The sequence below is a fragment of the Periophthalmus magnuspinnatus genome, chromosome 12 (assembly GCF_009829125.3).
Source record: "Periophthalmus magnuspinnatus isolate fPerMag1 chromosome 12, fPerMag1.2.pri, whole genome shotgun sequence".
In the NCBI taxonomy this organism is placed as follows: Eukaryota; Metazoa; Chordata; class Actinopteri; order Gobiiformes; family Gobiidae; genus Periophthalmus; species Periophthalmus magnuspinnatus.
This window is the reverse complement of record NC_047137.1, coordinates 16,269,352-16,287,353: the sequence shown is the minus strand read 5'-3', so window position 1 is coordinate 16,287,353 and position 18,002 is coordinate 16,269,352. Positions and strand designations below refer to the sequence as shown.

Sequence of the window (18,002 nt, the reverse complement as noted above, 5' to 3'; positions counted from 1 at the left end):
ATGCTAATAGGTGTGAGAGAACACATTAGGGACATGAACGATTATGCAAAATATGATTCATGCACAGTTCATTTTTAGGGTAATTCAGTAGACCTAGCTAACAAACAAACTGTAAACAAATAGGTGTGTTAGCTTCAATGTCGTTAGCTCCTCCCCTCAGACAGATATAAGGCCGTGTCCAGCAGTAATCTGACCGAAACTGAAGATACAAGAGATAAGATTTATATTTAGTTTACATTTTACTAAGTTTTAATGTTCATCAATCAAAAGTAGTTTATTTTATGTAAACTATTTGAGCTATAATTCAATTCATAATTAAAACCTGGCTCATCGCACGTCGCTAATTCAAAGTTATGAGAAGTAAGACAAAGTAAGACAAGTTTATTTATAGCGAAACATTCATACACAAAGTAATTCAAAGTGCTTTACAGAATAAGAAAGACATTACATCATAATAAAAACCAATACAAAGATAAATATTTAGGATAAAATGAAGTTTTGCAAAGCCTGGGGAGCATTAGTCGGCGAAAGACGGTGTCAGATCCAGATCCAGACCAGATCCAGAGCAGAGGAGGTTTGGCTGGAGAAGCACATGAGCTAAAGGGGCTGAGTACAGCAGAGCAACAACAACAAGCCACAGCGGCGGAATCCACAGTGTGTGCCACGTCGCCGCTACTCTCCACGCGGCCAATTATACATACGCTTCACAGTGATGCAAAATCAGGCCCGTCGGCATGGCGATTAGCGATTTAAAACAAAATATTAGGTCTTTTGACAGGGAAAAAGTCCTCAAGCTGAAACCCGTGAATAAATGTCATCAACTTCTGGGCAAATCACTTGATAAGTATGAAAAAAAACAAACAAACAGAGCGGCCCATGGGTATTTTTAAAATTTTCATATTTTGTCCGGGGGTGCGACTTATACTCAGATGCGACTTATATGTGAAATTATTCAAATATATAATTTCACATCTTCGTTATTGTCCGTTTTATTGTTTTATCTACTACTCCTGTACGAGTGAAATACAAAATTTAACATTACGGTCATTTAAAAGACGTCTGAGAAAGACTGAACAAAAATGCCGCCTAAAAGAAATTTATTTTTACTATTATAACTTGACTTTAAAGATAAAATGTCTGTTCTTGGTCTTGGATTTTGTAAAATAAAATAAAATCAAAAATGCGACTTATAGTCCAGTGTGGCTTATATGTGTTGTTTTCTTCATTTTTATGTATTTTTACTGGTGCGACTTATACTCCAGAGTGACTTATAGTCCAGAAAATATGGAAATGCTAACCCGCTAGCTGCCACGCTACAAACAGGAAGTGAGCATGGGCGCAGGAAGTGAGCATGAGCGCGCTTCCGGCTCTGGATGTTGTGTCCGTTAATCAAGATATGAACATTAATAACAGGCAAATCAGGCGTCTTCTCTCGCTGAAGTCGCTCCCGCTAGCGTTAGCAACAGGTTTGACAGCGTCGCTAAACTGGAGGTGCGGCCAGAAAGGGGCATGACCTTCAACAGCGTCGCTCCAGATCGGCACTTTGTTCGCTGTGATACTCGCGATCGTAATTCCAAATAGTCCAGTCCATCGGAAATGTAGGAAAATGTGCCTCGAAATGAGAATCTTGAGGTTCAAGTCTTACAAAAACATAAATAAACTAATATTAAACAAAATCGTCCAGCCGTGTTTGAACGATTACACTCAAAGTCTGTTTTAAACAACGCTTTTATAGATCTTTATGATTAAGAATCTTAATTAAACCCACCTGTTCTCCCTGGCATTTAACACAGGACATCTTGGTGTTTTTTCGTTCTTTTCCTATATATCATGTTGTAGTACATTTGTTTTTGTTTTCTTTTATTTGAATCACTTAATGTTCTATATAAATAAACTTGAATTGAATAATATACACTATAGCACATTCTAGACTTGCTCAAATGTGGTGCGTGTGCTGCCTCTAGTGGTGAACCTGGTCCTCTGCAGTTTGAGAATGTGTTTTATTTAGAGATTAATCCATCTTTAGTCCCATTTTAGACCTGATTTCTAGAGTTAGTTTAGGCCTGATATAGTTTGCGTTTGTGTTTGGTGCGTGTGCTGCCTCCGGTGGTGAACTTGGTCCTCTACACTTTAAGAATTTCTTGTATTTAGAGATAAATCTATTCATGTTTTTGTCGTTTTTTGGGTTGGGCTTACAGGTTAGTGCCTTATCTGTCTTTAGTCTCATTTTAGACCTGGTTTGGTTTAGACTTGATACACAAATATAAGACAAAACACACGAAAAGCACAATAAAACACCAAGATATCATGTGTCGCTTGTGTTAAATGCCAGGGAGAAGAGGCGGGTTTACTTAAAATGATTCATTATGAAGATCTCTAAAAGCGTTGTTACTTAGAAATACCTATTCCAGCTTTACTCCCATTTTAGACACAGTTTCGAGCCCTAGTTTTATAGTTTGTGTTTGAGTTTGGTGCGTGTGCTGCCTCTAGTGGTGAACTCGGTCCTCTGCAGTTTGAGAATGTGTTTTATTTAGAGATTAATCCATCTTTAGTCCCATTTTAGACCTGGTTTCTAGAGTTAGTTTAGGCCTGATATAGTTTGCGTTTGAGTTTGGTGCGTGTGCTGCCTCTAGTGGTGAACTTGCTCCTCTACAGCCTGAGATTTTGTTTTATTTAAAGTTTTTTGGGTTGGACTTATAGGTCAGGGTTAGAGTTTATCGCCTTTTCCATCTTTAGTCCCATTTTCGACCTGGTTTAGTTGAGCTCTGATACATTTTCAGGTTTAAATCTCGCAGTACATGACGTAAAACCTGATAATACTTTCAAATTTTGCGTATTTCCAAACACGAACTGCGCCCCTGTACATTTTATTTTTTATTTTTTGCATATCTCCATTCGCTCTGACACTTCAGCAGCGATTGTGGCGGCGCTCCAGGCCTGACGTCAGCGCCGAAACTGAGACGTGTGAGAACGAGGTGTCATGGCAACGTCTTCAGAGAGACAGGGGTCAAAGGTCAGCAGGACACCAGACACATGAGGCAAGGCTATAAATACAGACAGCTGACACACGGATGATGTCACGGGAGGGCGGACGCAATAGTCAGGCAACGCAAAAAGGAATAAATAAATATGTTTGTTCTATTTTACGCGGTTAAATGTGTTTTCTTTGTGTATTTGGTTAATGCTTTTTGACCATAAAAGCGATATTTGTACGGCAGATAATCGATAATGTGAAGAACGTATACAACCATTAAAAATACATTTAATGGCCTTACTAATTATGCAGAGGAATATAAGCGTATTCTAGCATCGACTTTGAAAATTGGAGGCGTTCATTCACAATTGCACGGCTGGATTGACCCGACAGTGAACTCAAAGTGAAACTGAAACTTTAGACTGATGTAATGTTTATTTTTACTGGTGAAATAGTTTAACTTTTCGAAACTGAAAAAGGAAGAAAGGGAAGTTTGTGTTAGTGTTTCAAAATGGCGGCATCTCTTTTGGCGAAGTCTATATCTGTACGGTGGATCAGCAAAAGTATCAGCAAAATCAGCAAAAGTATCGAAAATCAGGTACTAATCGACGCTAAAACTAGAATCGAAACTAGATACGAATTTGAGCGGGAATCGATATTTAAAAAGTCACGTTCACACGACAGAAGTGAAGCTTCACTGAAGCTTTAGAGAAAACAAGTGTAAGACACAGACGAGTGTAGAGACATGGACCAGGACTAAACCAGGACTGAACCAGGACTAAACCAGGACTAAACCAGGACTAAAGCAGAACTAAACCAGGACTAAAGCAGGACTAAAGCAGGACTAAAGCAGGACTAAAGCAGGACTAAACCAGGACTAAAGCAGAACTAAACCAGGACTAAAGCAGGACTAAAGCAGGACTAAACCAGGACTAAAGCAGGACTAAACCAGGACTAAACCAGGACTAAACCAGGACTAAACCAGGACTAAACCAGGACTAAACCAGGACTAAAGCGGGACTGAAACAGGACTAAACTAGGACTAAACCAGGACTAAACCGGGACTAAACCGGGACTAAACCAGGACTAAACCAGGACTAAACTAGGACTAAACCAGGACTAAACTAGGACTAAAGCAGGACTAAACTAGGACTAAAGCAGGACTAAACTAGGACTAAAGCAGGACTAAACCAGGACTAAACTAGGACTAAAGCAGGACTAAACCAGGACTAAACCAGGACTAAACTAGGACTAAACTAGGACTAAACCAGGACTAAACCAGGACTAAGCCGGGACTAAACTGGGACTGAAACAGGACTAAACTAGGACTAAACCAGGACTAAACCGGGACTGAAACAGGACTAAACCGGGACTAAACCAGGACTAAACCAGGACTGAAACAGGACTAAACTGGACCCAATCAAAGTCTACAACAGGGCCAAACCTGGACCAAACCAGTACTAAACCAGGACTAAAGCAGGTCTAAACTAGGACTAAGCCAGGATCAAACCAGGACTAAACCAGGACTAAACCAGGACTAAACCAGGACTAAACCAGGACTAAACCAGGACTAAACCAGGACTTTATAACGCTGTTGATCTGTATCACATGTATTAGACTCATGTTCACACACATGGAGCAGGATGATCCTCACACTGAGGATCACACAGACACATGGGGACAGAAATACGACCATTTAATGTGGAAAATCACACTCTGACCGTTTTTCATTATCACCGTGGTATCAAAAGTCTATTACTTTGTCCTGAAATCGAGTTTGAAATGTTAGTATCTCCAACATTAGTAGTAGACATAACATCTGCTTTTAGATTGAAACAAAATTCACTAGAAAAACAAAAAAAACACAAAGTACTAAATGAGTTCACACAGTAGCGGCCAACTGTGTGATTTTTACACCATTTAACACCGCTCCAAAGTCCAGTTATTTCACTTCACAATCTCACAGAGCGATAAGAGCGCGGTTATTTTCTTAGTAAATTCTTCAAAGCGAGGCTCCTCATGCTTTCCCCAAGAAGGCGGTGAAACGGAGCAGGGCGGTGAAACGGAGCAGGGCGGTGAAACGGAGCAGGGCGGTGCGCGCAAAACGAACGCCATGTCGTCAAATAGATGAGCTAATGGGCCGACAACGGCACAGAGGACACAGAGCGAACGGGGGATACACGGGAGACCAAAAACACACGGAAAACACTCGGAAAACAGTAATACAGCGAGCTATTTAAAGGCGCAATGGGGAACTTTTCATAGCTGGAGTACTGGTATCAGCTATCTGCCCTGATACTGAAAAATTACCCGGAACATGTTACGACCGGGCGGATCAAACATATTAAAGAGGACACAGGAGTCAAATGGGTTTACAAAGAGTTTATTTTAAGTTAATTTTAATTTACTTTAAAATGCCCCAAACCCGCTCCCGTACGCAAAAGAAAGTAACAAGAGAAAGGTGGATCTGATGAGCAAAATGGCCGCCATCAAGAGCCAGATGTGACTGTGCGGCAGGATAAATGTCACTAAATGTAAACAAATGTCATGTAAAATAAATGTAAATACTTTTAAACTTGTTAAATAACCGTTTCTGTGTTTATTACTTATTCAAGTTGCAAATATTACGTGTCTGTGTCATTTTTAAAAGTGTGTATCTGGTTAGAACCTTCAGCTCTGCTTCAAAAACAGACTTTTTTAGCCTTAATTATTGGACAATTTGTTGTTTTTCTCGCAGTCTAACTTTTTCACACTTAGCTCCGTGTTTGGTGTCAAAATGTCGACGTAGATTGTACCGACCGCGCCTCATAACACAAAAAACACACAGATTTTCTCCTTAAAGCACAAACTTGTATACACCTTTAGCGTCTTTCTTGAAACTTCCTTCCACGCCGACAATTCTTCCTCTTCCTGAACAATTTGGGATGATTATTAGCAAATATTTCTGTGTCACTTGTTGGGAAAATCTCATTAGTTTATTGTCGATGCTCATATTAAAGCAGCACAGACTTATTTTACCTATTTTAAAATGACAGTCGAGCCTTAATTTACCTTCTCGCGGGCCACATAAAATTATGTGGCGGGCCGCATTTGGCCCCCGGGCCTTGAGTTTGACACATGCGCCGTAGAGGGTCATGGAAGCCCGCGCCGCCATCACTAACCAAAAACCCAAAGTAAACGACATCAAGCAAAAGGCGAAAACGCGACGAGTCCCACCAGGTCGAACACAAAAAGGAGCGTTCACGACGACGCCACGGATACACGGCCTATTTATACGGCGACCAGCCACGCCCCTAAAAAACATAAATATAAAGTGCACGTAAGATAATGGAGCAAAGGGAGGCGCCTGGGGATGAAGTGTCTTGCCCAAGGACACAACAACAGCGTTCAAGTGGGAGCTGGAATCAATTCGACTTAACCCTGTAGCGTCGGATCCTGTCGTCGCCGTTAGACTCGCGGTTGCGGACTTTCCAGCAGCGTAACTCCGCCCCCAGTCGTGCTCTGGTGTAAATTCAAACGGCGTCTCAAAGCGGAGACACGGGGCTATTTAAATATTTTACTATCGCTACGGTAATCCGCCTCTGTCGTCCCTCGAAGGCGACGAACGAGAGCGCGGGGAGGGAGGGATGGATGTGTAAAATAGAAGTAGTTGTGTGAAAAAAATGCAGTAATTTCTGATACTTCATGATGATATTTATGGCTAAAAAAAGAGTAAAAGTCTAGGTGAGCTGTACCTCAACATAGTCTGCTCAGTCCTTAAAGTTGAATTAACATAAATATAACTTCTGTTGACATTATCGACGTGAACAAAACAAACAGGAATCAAATTATGACGATCAAAATAAACCCTCCGCCTTTTCTGCGCATCTAAAACGATAAAAAAGTACTTTCACTTTTCAGTCCAGTTCGAAAAACGTAGTGAAATAGAAAGTACAGATACTCCTCACAAATGTCGTGAAGTAAAAGTTAAAAGTACCCACTGTAAAATGTACTTAAGTAAAGCACAGATACCTAAAATAGTACAAAATTACTACTTTTACTCCATGACGTCCCATAACTGTATATAAGTATTTGATCTGTGGTCCAGACGCAGGACAAAGACGCGGAGGCTCAGACACTCGGACGTTATCTCACAGTTTCTTTAAGGTTTCTGGGTCAAACATGAAAAGGCCTCTCTGTGCTGCTTAATCACGTTACACGGCTGATTCCTCTGTGTCTGTCACGATACCAAAACTTCAAACTCTATTTCAATACTAAGGAACAGACTCGTACTGATTCAGATACCACAGTGATAATATACAAGTAGTAGTATCGTTAGTATGTGATTTTTAATACTTCTCATGTACCTGATTTTTTTAAGGTGAGTTTTTGAACATGCTGCTGAAAACTTTAGAGTCTGATATCATTTTAATTTGGTCTGCTCTTCACTAAGTTATCTCTTAAACTTTAAGAAGAAAAACCTCTGTTGTTTTTTTTCATGGCCATTGTTTTTGTTTTTTTTCAGGTTTAATTCAGGTTTTAGTCTCAGTCTGGACGTTGTGAATCTGCAAAAATCAAAACTCTTAATGCCGATGAGTTTATAAGCCTTTTTCACACATTTCAAAGGCCAGAGTGGTGAAGCTAACAACAACTAGCATGCTAACAGTCCACTTCCTGATTCTCTTACAAAAAATAAACTTTCTGAGACCAGAGCGGTGAAGCTAACAACAACTAGCATGCTAACAGTCCACTTCCTGATTCTCTTACAAAAAATAAACTTTCTGAGACCAGAGCGGTGAAGCTAACAACAACTAGCATGCTAACAGTCCACTTCCTGATTCTCTTACAAAAAATAAACTTTCTGAGACCAGAGCGGTGAAGCTAACAACAACTAGCATGCTAACAGTCCACTTCCTGATTCTCTTACAAAAAATAAACTTTCTGAGACCAGAGCGGTGAAGCTAACAACGACTAGCATGTTAACAGTGCAATTTCTGATTCTCTGACCTAAAAAAAAAACAAAAAACAAAAAAACTTTCAGAGACCAAAGAGGTAAAGCGAACAACAACTAGCATGCTAACCACACACTTCCTGATTCTCTTACAAAAACCTGAAACTTTCAGAGACCAGAGTGGTAAAGCTAACAACAACAACTAGCATGCTAACAGTCCACTTCCTGATTCTCTGACAAAAAAAAAGAAAAAAAAACCTTGCTAAAGCTATATACAACAACTACCACCATGCTAACTGCACACTTCCTGATTCTCTTAGGAAAAAAACAAACTTTCAGAGAAACTAACAACAACTAGCATGCTAACAGGAAACTTTTTTAGTATCGATACCTGCTCAAATGAGTATCTAGTTCCGATACTAGTTTATTGATTAGTATGTGATTTTCGATACTGTTTACATGTGTCGTATATGTGTCGTATGTGTCGTATATGTGTCGTATTTGTGTCGTATTTGTGTCGTATATGTGTCGTATTTGTGTCGTATTCGTGTCGTATTTGTGTCGTATTCCTGTCGTATATGTGTCGTATTTGTGTCGTATTTGTGTCATATTTGTGTCGTATATGTGTCGTATTTGTGTCGTATTTGTGTCATATTTGTGTCGTATATGTGTCGTATATGTGTTGTATTTGTGTCGTATTTGTACCGACAGGACCTCACCTGACCACTTTCGTGCCTCCTCTCGTCACCTGCATGTCCACGCTGCAGCCTGACGTCACGTAGGCCGCCAGGTTAATCTCCGAGAACTCCGCCTGAGAAAGAAAAACAGAAAGTGACGCATTCGTTTAGGCTCAGAAGGTCAAAGTTCAGATATTTCAGGTATTTTCCCGGTCTTCCTGTTTAGTCCTATTTATTGGTGACATTTGACGCCTTACAAACAACATTTACGAGCTAGCGGAGAATATTCTGGATGAGCAGGGCCGGCAACTGAAATTCGGGGGCCCGGGGCAAGACGTCTCACATGGGCCCCCCTGTAATACAAATTAATAGGAAGACAGTCCAATTCTGGGCCCCCTAAACCCGGGACAACAGACCTCTTTGTCCCCCCCGTTGACTCCCCTGTGGATAAGTCGTTTTTGGTGATATAACGGCGATTATCTTTTTTAGCGATTATCACGATTATATAAAACGTCCCACGAATGATTATTGTCGACGCTTTTAATCTTAATGTCCCATCTTTACTTAGCAACGCTGTCAATCAAACCTGTTGCTAAGGCTAGTGGGAGCGACTTCGTGGAAAGAAGACGCCTGATTTGTCTGTTTTTAACGTTCATATCTTGATTTACAGACACAATAGCGAAATAAAAAAAAAAACAACTTTCAGAGACCAAAGTGGTAAAGCTAATAACAACAACAACTAGTATGCTAACTACACATTTTCTGATTCTCTTACAAAAACAAAGAAACTTTCAGAGACCAGACTGGTAAAGCTAACAACAACTAACATGTTAACAGTGTACTTTCTGATCCTTGAACAAAAAAAATAAGAAAAATAATTAAAAAAAATTAAAAACCAAAAAAACAAAACTGAAGCTTTCAAAGACCAAAGCGGTAAAGCTAACAACAACAACAATTAGTATGCTAACTGCACAGTTCCTGATTCTCTTACAAAAACAAAGAAACTTTCAGAGACCAGACTGGTAAAGCTAACAACAACTAACATGTTAACAGTGTACTTCCTGATTCTCTGACCAAAAAACAAAACAAAACAGAACTGAAGCCTTCAAAGACCAACGTGGTAAAGCTAGCAACAACAACAACTAGTATGCAAACTACACACATCCTGATTCTCTTACAAAAAAAACCTTTCAGAGACCAGAGTGGTAAAGCTAACAACAACAACAACTAGTATGCTAACTGCACAGTTCCTGATTCTCTTACAAATCAAAGAAACTTTCAGAGACGGTAGAGTGGTAAAGCTAACAACAACTAACATGCTAACAGTGCACTTGCTAATTCTCTGGTCTTTGGAAGCTTCAGTTTTGTTTTTTGTTTTTTTGGTCAAAGTGGTAAAGCTAACAACAACAACAAGCATGATAACCGCACACTTCCTGATTCTCTTACAAAAAAACAAAAACTTTCAGAGACCAAAGTGGTAAAGCTAACCACAACTAGCATGCTCACACTGCACTTCCTGATTCTCTGACCAAATAACCCCCCCCCCCCCCAAAAAAAACCCCCCCCAAAAAAACCATAAAACAAAACTGAAGCTTTCAAAGACCAAAGTGTTAAAGCTAGCAACAACAACAACTAGCATGCTAACCGTACACAGGCCACAGTTTTTCAATAGAAAGTGAACTGGCGTGGACGCTAGCTGCACCGCGCGGGAGTGTTTATATAAACCCTCGCTCTGACCCGCTCCTCAACCCGGCTCTTTGTGTCAGAACAAACTAAACCCATGTCCCTGCTGTGGTTTTCATCTGAGCAAAAACATCATCTGTGACGTCCTGCGGAGATAAAGAGCTCCGGATCTGGCAACGCCGCAGAGAGAGAGGAGGAGCGCGACGTGTGGAAGAGCCGCGTGGGAGGTGCTGTGTTTGGGAGGTGCTGTGTTTGGGAGGTGCTGTGTGTCGAAAAATACAACGGTTGTTTTGGTTATTTGCAAAATTAGAATGATAGAAATGCAAATGTCATTCAGCACCTCCTCACTCCCCTCATCAGGACTCAACACCTCCTCACTCTCCTCATCAGGACTCAGGACCTCCTCATTCTCCTCATCAGGACGCAGCACCTCCTCGCCTCTTTATTCCCATCATCAGGACACAAAACCTCCTCAGAAAGGGACGAAGCACCTCCTCACTCCAATCATCAGGACACAGCACCTCCTCAATAAAAAGTGAGTGAGGTGAGCAGGTGCTGAGTCCCTTCATCAGGACATAGCACCTCCTCACTCCCCTCATCTGGACACAGCACCTCCTCACGAAGGGAGCCAGCACCTCCTCACTCCCTTCGTCAGGACTCAGTACCTCCTCACTCCAATCATCAGGACACAGCTCATCCTCACTCCCTTCACCAGGAGTCAGCACCACCTCATTAAGACTAAGCACCTCCTCACTCTCCTCATCAGGACACAGCACCTCCTCACCTCCTCATCAGGACACAGCACCTCCTCACCTCCTCAGAACGCAGCACCTCCTCACTCCTACTAAAAACTCCCCTGTTCACTCTGTCATTTCCTCCATTATCTCCACTTTCTTCTTCTACAGTTTTCTCATGTAGCTCAGCAGTGCCCCCTCTGGTGACAGCCCACTCTGCGCTTCCAGACCTAAATTCCACTTTCCCAAAAAAATCGTATTAAAATTAAGAAAGTTTGCTCTGGGATAATCATGTACGTGGAACTAATGACCACAAAACCCATACTTTTATTTAAAATCTGTTTCTGAAACTTTATAAACGAAAAGTTATTAAAACATTTAGCAGAATGTTGTGTTTTAAATGTGCTTTTTTGGACTTAAACATCCACGTTACGGATATTAGTTAGCACGTAGCAGGTTAGCACTTAGCTGGTTAGCACGTAGCAGGTTAGCACTTAGCTGGTTAGCACATAGCAGGTTAGCACTTAGCTGGTTAGCACATAGCAGGTTAGCACTTAGCTGGTTAGCACTTAGCTGGTTAGCACATAGCAGGTTAGCACGTAGCTGGTTAGCACGTAGCTGGTTAGCCTCCGCGATGCCTTTGAACTCTTAATATCTGAACATTTTGTAAAGTATCTATATAAATCTGAGCAGTATATTATTTTTATTATTATTGTGAACCACAGCGGGGGAGTAAACATGTTCTAATCTCATTCATAGACACTTTTTTAGATTTTCTCTGATGTTTTTCGTGAAGGAAACATCCGTGTGCTCCTAAAACACATGTCAAATCACGTTTGTAGAAGCATCTCTGAAGGCGCGCCGTGTAATCTCTGGTGACTTCTGCTGCATAAATAAACAGCGAAAAGGGTTAGGAATATCAAACGGATTATAAAATGGTCTGAATTCAAAATATTTCTCTTGGTTTGAGAAGTTTTGGTTAGTTTAAGACTGAGGTGTTACGTAAACAGATATCTGAGCTGGTTTAAGAGGGTTATGTCAGCGAGTAGTGAAAAAATACGTGAAAATATATCGGTAAAAGAAGGAAAAGGGAGTACTCGCAGTAGGAGCAGAGTGTAATGAGAGAACCAGAGAAATACAGAAAAATACAAACAAAAACAAACCAAATAACTGCATATGTCCATTTAAAACCGGACAGAGGCACTAGTGGGATTTACAAGATATTTAAAAGCTTTATTCAATCAGGCCAAAGTGTTTCAGCCTGACTGGGTCTTCACTAGGACAAAGATATAAAAAAATAACAATTAATAAAAAAAAAAAAATGGCTACCAGGCGTCTGACAGGTCACATGATCTGGTCACATGATCTGGTCACATGATCTGGTCACATGATCTGGTCACATGACAAGACAAAGATACAGAGTAAACTTCAACAGAGTTAATGCATCTGTCCATTTAATACATTAAAACAGGAGCACGTGTGATTATAAATACTCGTACTACTCCTACTGCTCCTACTACTAGTACTACTAGTACTACTACTACTACTACTACTGCTACTACTGCTCCTCCTCCTACTGCTACTGTTTCTCCTCCTCTTACTATTACTACTACTACTACTGTTCCTTATCCACCTCCTCCTTCTACTACTACTACTAGTACTGTTACTACTGTTGGTCCTCCTCCTTCTACAACTACTGTTCTTTCTCCTCCTCCTCCTCCTCCTCCTCCTCCTACTAACTACTACTACTGTTCCTTCTCCTCCTCCTACTACGCCTACTGTTCCTACTCCTTCTACAACGACTACTGTAGTTGTTCCTTCTCCTCTTCCTCCTACTCCTCCTCCTCCTACTACTACTCCTGTTCCTCCTCCTCCTCCTTCTACTACTACTACTACTGTTCCTTCTCCTCCTCCTCCTCCTCCTCCTACTCCTACTACTGTTCCTCCTCCTCCTACTGCTCCTCCTCCTCTTCCTCCTCCTCCTCCTCCCCCTCCTCCTGTACCACATTATTAAAGTACATTAGTGGCTCCAGTCCATCCAGTGCACGTCCTTCAAATATGTTCCATTTTTAGGAATCAAAATAACCAAACGTTTTCTTTCCCCGTTTCAGTTCTACGGCGAACAGTTTTTTTAGACGTAGACAATCATGAGATCTTGTATTCAAAGATCAACAGACTGTCGTCGTCGTCTCTTATAAATACACTTTATAAATACATTTGTACAGTGTTGTTCTTCTGGACGACCTGCTTTTCCACAGAGCGACGGTGATGGGTTCCTTTAACATCTCCAACTACAAACACTACTATAACTACTACTACTACATTTTCACTAAACCAGATCACTCCACGCTGCTTGTGATTGGTCAAACAAGGATTAAGGAGGCGCCACGAGCCTCTGCGATTGGTCAGAGGGGACAAAGTGACCGGGACAGCTCCAGAAGCCAGAGGATCGCCATGGTTACGGTCATAAAAACACACTTGTGGTACTTGGCCTGGGAAAGGACCACAGGAATAGATACACAAGAGCAGCCGAGTGCCTCTGCTGATTTCTCTCATCTCTTGACCTCGTTTTGGCCATTTTGTGCATGATTTCGTACGTGGCGAAGGATGGACGCTCGTATAAATCTGATGCTTTATAGTTATACTTACGGGTGGGCGGTATACCATAAAAAAATCATAATATTTTCTTAGATTTTTGCATGTATCTGAGCAAAATCTGTCTAGTTCCTGGTTTACGGCCATGAATTTAATGCTGGAAATCACATTCTGTCGTCTAAATAGAGTTTTTTACAACTACGTTTGAAATATTTGTACGATGACAACACTAGTACACGGGAAATTGTACTTTTTGTATCGAGTTAAGTCCTCAGCTCAAGTGGAAAGTAACAGGGGTGGCCTTGAGAAGTATTTGTTAAAAATAGGCTCCGCTCTGCTCACAGTCTAAAACGGTACTGAAATAAAAGTTACCCATTTACACATAACACATGACATTACACTGTGTTTATCTTAAAAATACAAATATAACAAAGATAGTACAGGGACATTCTTAACCAGGTTAGAAAACAGATTCTAAACCGGATCACCCTTAACCAGATTATTCTTAACCCGATCATCCTTAAACTGATTATCCTTAACAAGGTCATCCATTAACTACATTCTTAACCAGATCACCATTAACCAGATCGTTCTAAACCAGATCATTCTAAACAAGATCATCCTTAACCAGGCCATCCTTAATTAGATTTTTAACCAGATCATCCTTAATTAGATTCTTAACCAGATCCTCCTCAACTGGGCTTTTAACCAGATCGTCCTTAACCAGATCATTCTTAACCAGATCATCCTTAATTAGATTCTTAACCAGATCGTCCTTAACCACATCATTCTAACCCAGATCATTCTAAAGAAGTTCTTCCTTAACCAGATCATTCTAAACAAGATCATCCTTAACCAGGTAATCCTTAGTTTGATTTTTAACCAGATCATCCTTAACCATATCATCCTCAATCAGATCATCCTTAACTGGGCTTTTAACCAGATCATCTTTAACCAGATCATTCTAACCCAGATCATTCTAAGATCATCCTTAACTAGAATCTTAACCAGATCATCCTTAACCAGAACCTTCTTCTAAACCAGATCATCCTTAACCAGGTTCTTAACCAGATCATCCTTAAACTGCTCATTCTAACCCAGATCATTCTAAATAAGATCATCCTTAACCAGGTCATCCTTAATTATATTCTTAACCAGATCGTCCTTAACCAGATCGTCCTTAACCAGATCGTCCTTAACCAGATCGTCCTTAACCAGATCGTCCTTAACTAGAATCTTAACCAGATCATCCATAACCAGAACCTTCTTCTAAATCAGATCATCCTTAACCAGGTTCTTAACCAGATCATTCTAAACCAAACATATTGCACTTGAAGGACGTCCGTTCGTCTGCAGTCGCTGTAATGTCCGTGTCGACTGACCTTTAAATACGACATCACTTCATAAAACACGCGCTTCATTTAACTAATTGCACTTAATAGTTGTAATGTGGCTCCTGTGGCTCCTGTGGCTCCTAACGACGGCGTGAGTCTATGTCTGGACACGAATGTAAACTGCAACACGCTTTGTCTTTTCCCTCCATTTTGACGCCCAATTAAATGTGACATTAAACTAATAGAGCCGTTTGGGTAAAGTGCAGTATTTAGGCCCGTTGTGAGGCTGTATTTGTGGCTAATCGCTCCCATGTTTTAAGGCTTAGAGAAAGTATGTAGTACGTCACAGTTGGAACGAAAACATCAGACAAAAGACAACATACTCTGAGCTGTGAGAAATACTTGAGATGCCTGGAGAGCACATGTTCAAGTTATACTAAAAACAAACACGCAACAGCTTTGTCTATGTTTCTCGGAGTCGTACGGAGCTCAGGGACCCATCTCCGGACCTTGAGCCGGGCTTGGTCAGGACGACTTTAGCTGGAGGATTTACAGCGCGTGTTTTTTGGGTCGATGGGAAACCGGAGTGTTCAGAGAAAACCAGACTGTTTATATAAATGGACGTAGCTAATGTGCTAGCCGCCGCGTTCCAAATACGACGTGATCATGGGCGCGCTTCCGACTCCATCGACTCCATTACACTTTACACGTTAACATTTGAAAGTTTTTGTTCCCGCGCTCCCCCTTCAGAGCGATATCGCCGTGCGTCCCGTTTAATGAAACTACCGCACATCGCGTCAGGTTTGTGAAGTTGTAGTGTACAGTTTTGCGTCGTGCTTGCTGTGTATTTATGGAGGATTTTCCTGCGGGAGACGTCGGCGGAGTCTTGGTTGGGCTAACTCTCGCTAACCGTTATGAGGGTTTGAATTGCGGGGTTTCAGACGACATCACAACATTCGATAGGCCAATAATATATAATACAGGTGGGAGGAGCTAAAATTTATATTGATAGAATGTTGTTTTTTGTTGTCGTAAGAGCAGGGTTTTGGGTTTAGTCCATAGACTGTTTATATAAATGGACATAGCTAACCTGCTAGCCACCGCGTTGTAAATAGGAAGTGATCATGTGCTGCACTTCTGGCTCCGTCGACTCGTCATTTTGGTCTTAAATGTTCATATTAACCCTCTACATGATCCTGGGGTTTTTATTTCACTATTGTGTCTGTAAATCAAGATATGAACATTAATAACAGACAAATCTGGCGCCTTCTTCTCCTGAGGTCACTCCCGCTAGCGTTAGCAACAGGTTTGATTGACAGCGTTGCTAAGCTCCCGCTCCCTGCTAAACCAGCGGTGCGGGTGGAAAGAGGCGTCACATTCAACAGCCTCGCTCCGGATTGGCTCTTTGGTTGCTATGATACTCGCAGGCGGAGTTCCAAATATGAAACACGGCTCCGAATTAGCCGCTATAACTGCTAGCCTCACTCACTTAAATCCACTTTAGTCTGGGAGAACATGCAAACTCCACACACAGAGAGGGGTCACTTCCTCCACCAGAGCAGGTCGTGTAAACTCAGGTGGAGCGACGTCTCTTTAACAGATCGACCGCAGCCTCTGAGTGCGACGGCGCTCCTGCAGACGTGTCCTTATACGGGCAACAGGAACGCCACGGAGACACCGGAGCGACACTATACTGCCACTTACATTACATTATTTCATATTATTATCATTGTTTAGTACGTTTAGTGGTTTAAAGTAGTGTTAAGTAAAGTAAAGTAGTGTTTATGATCCTAGTACGCGTTAAGAAGTGTTTTATATCAGTGTTTATATCAGGGGGCGGCGACATGCGGCTCTTTTATTCTTATACCACGGCTCCGTGTGGCTTGGGAAAAGAAATTATACGTATTTAATTGAAGTATATTTTATTTGCGTTAGTTCTTTTTTTTAGAATTGGAATATTCTTGATGTTGAAATATTAAAATCAAATCATGTTTTATTATTTTTTTGCTGCTCGAAATAAGCGTCACACTCGCTGAAGCCGCTCGCCGACGTATATGGATTCGAAGACCGACAGGACTCAAAACGCAGATTTCTTCATGTTTATGTTTATGTTTAAGTCGTAATAAATGCACGACGTTTCGCGGGATACGCCAGCTTTTGTGAGTGTGACGCTTATTTCGAGCGACGAAAAATAATGAAATTGTCAGGATTCGGATTTTTTGTGTGTTCTGTGCTGCTTTTCCCTCCTCCCTTCTCCTTCTGCGTCTTGCCCGGAGCTGGGCGGAGTTTCTGGCACCGCCCACTACACACCTGCAGCCGATCTCCAATTCTGAGACGCTGCCGGATCGACGTGTCACCTTCCGGTATTTCCACAAATCATCCTTCACGTCACGCTCCGGTTTAGTCTCGTTTTTGCATTTATGAGCCTCGACATTGAGACATTTTTTATTCTTCGTCAGATCCGATTCGGCACCTCCGCCTCCGACCCAGCTCGCGTCGACCGGTACGACCACCTCAGCCTCTGACCCTACGACCCACGACCTGCTCCAAGACCTGCTCCTTCATTCACATTACCGTGTTTGTAAATTAACTTCGCTCAAACTGTTACCGGAGTCTGAATCTTTGGTCTCCCTGTCAGTCGTTAGGACGGAAAAACGTTTTTATACTCTTCCAATTTAAAGCTACAATTTAAAAAAAAGAACTAACGCAAATAAGCCGCCGACCCCTGAACTAGAACAGGACCAAACCAGATCTACCTCCAGGACTAAACGGGTCAAATCAGGACCAAACAGGGACCGAACGGCCTAAGCGTACTTTTCGTTTCAATAAAGACCCGGCATTTCAACCGTGAATACCAACTGCCTCCTCCACACACTGACAGTCCCGTGTAAATGACTTGTCCCCGCAGTGTTTACAGAGCCGGGGCGTTCAAAGTCAGCGGGAAAAAAGAAACTCGGAGAAAGCGGCTGGGTCTCTTTGTTTTACTGTCCTCCCAAAACCTCCTCTCAGTCTGTCGCTAACTTTACTTCACACACATATCAGGTTTCCGACGCCAGTGACGCCAATGAAGAGGCT

General features: G+C 41.6%; 1 protein-coding gene across 1 annotated transcript in view; it reads right to left on the bottom strand.

The window, feature by feature from the left end:
- Positions 1 to 18,002, bottom strand: part of LOC117379552 (synapsin-3-like) — a 181,484-nt gene that overhangs the window by 126,794 nt on the left and 36,688 nt on the right. The window contains 2 exon segments of the mRNA XM_055225586.1: positions 8,296 to 8,298; positions 8,624 to 8,715. Coding sequence (XP_055081561.1) covers positions 8,296 to 8,298; positions 8,624 to 8,715 — 95 coding nt within the window.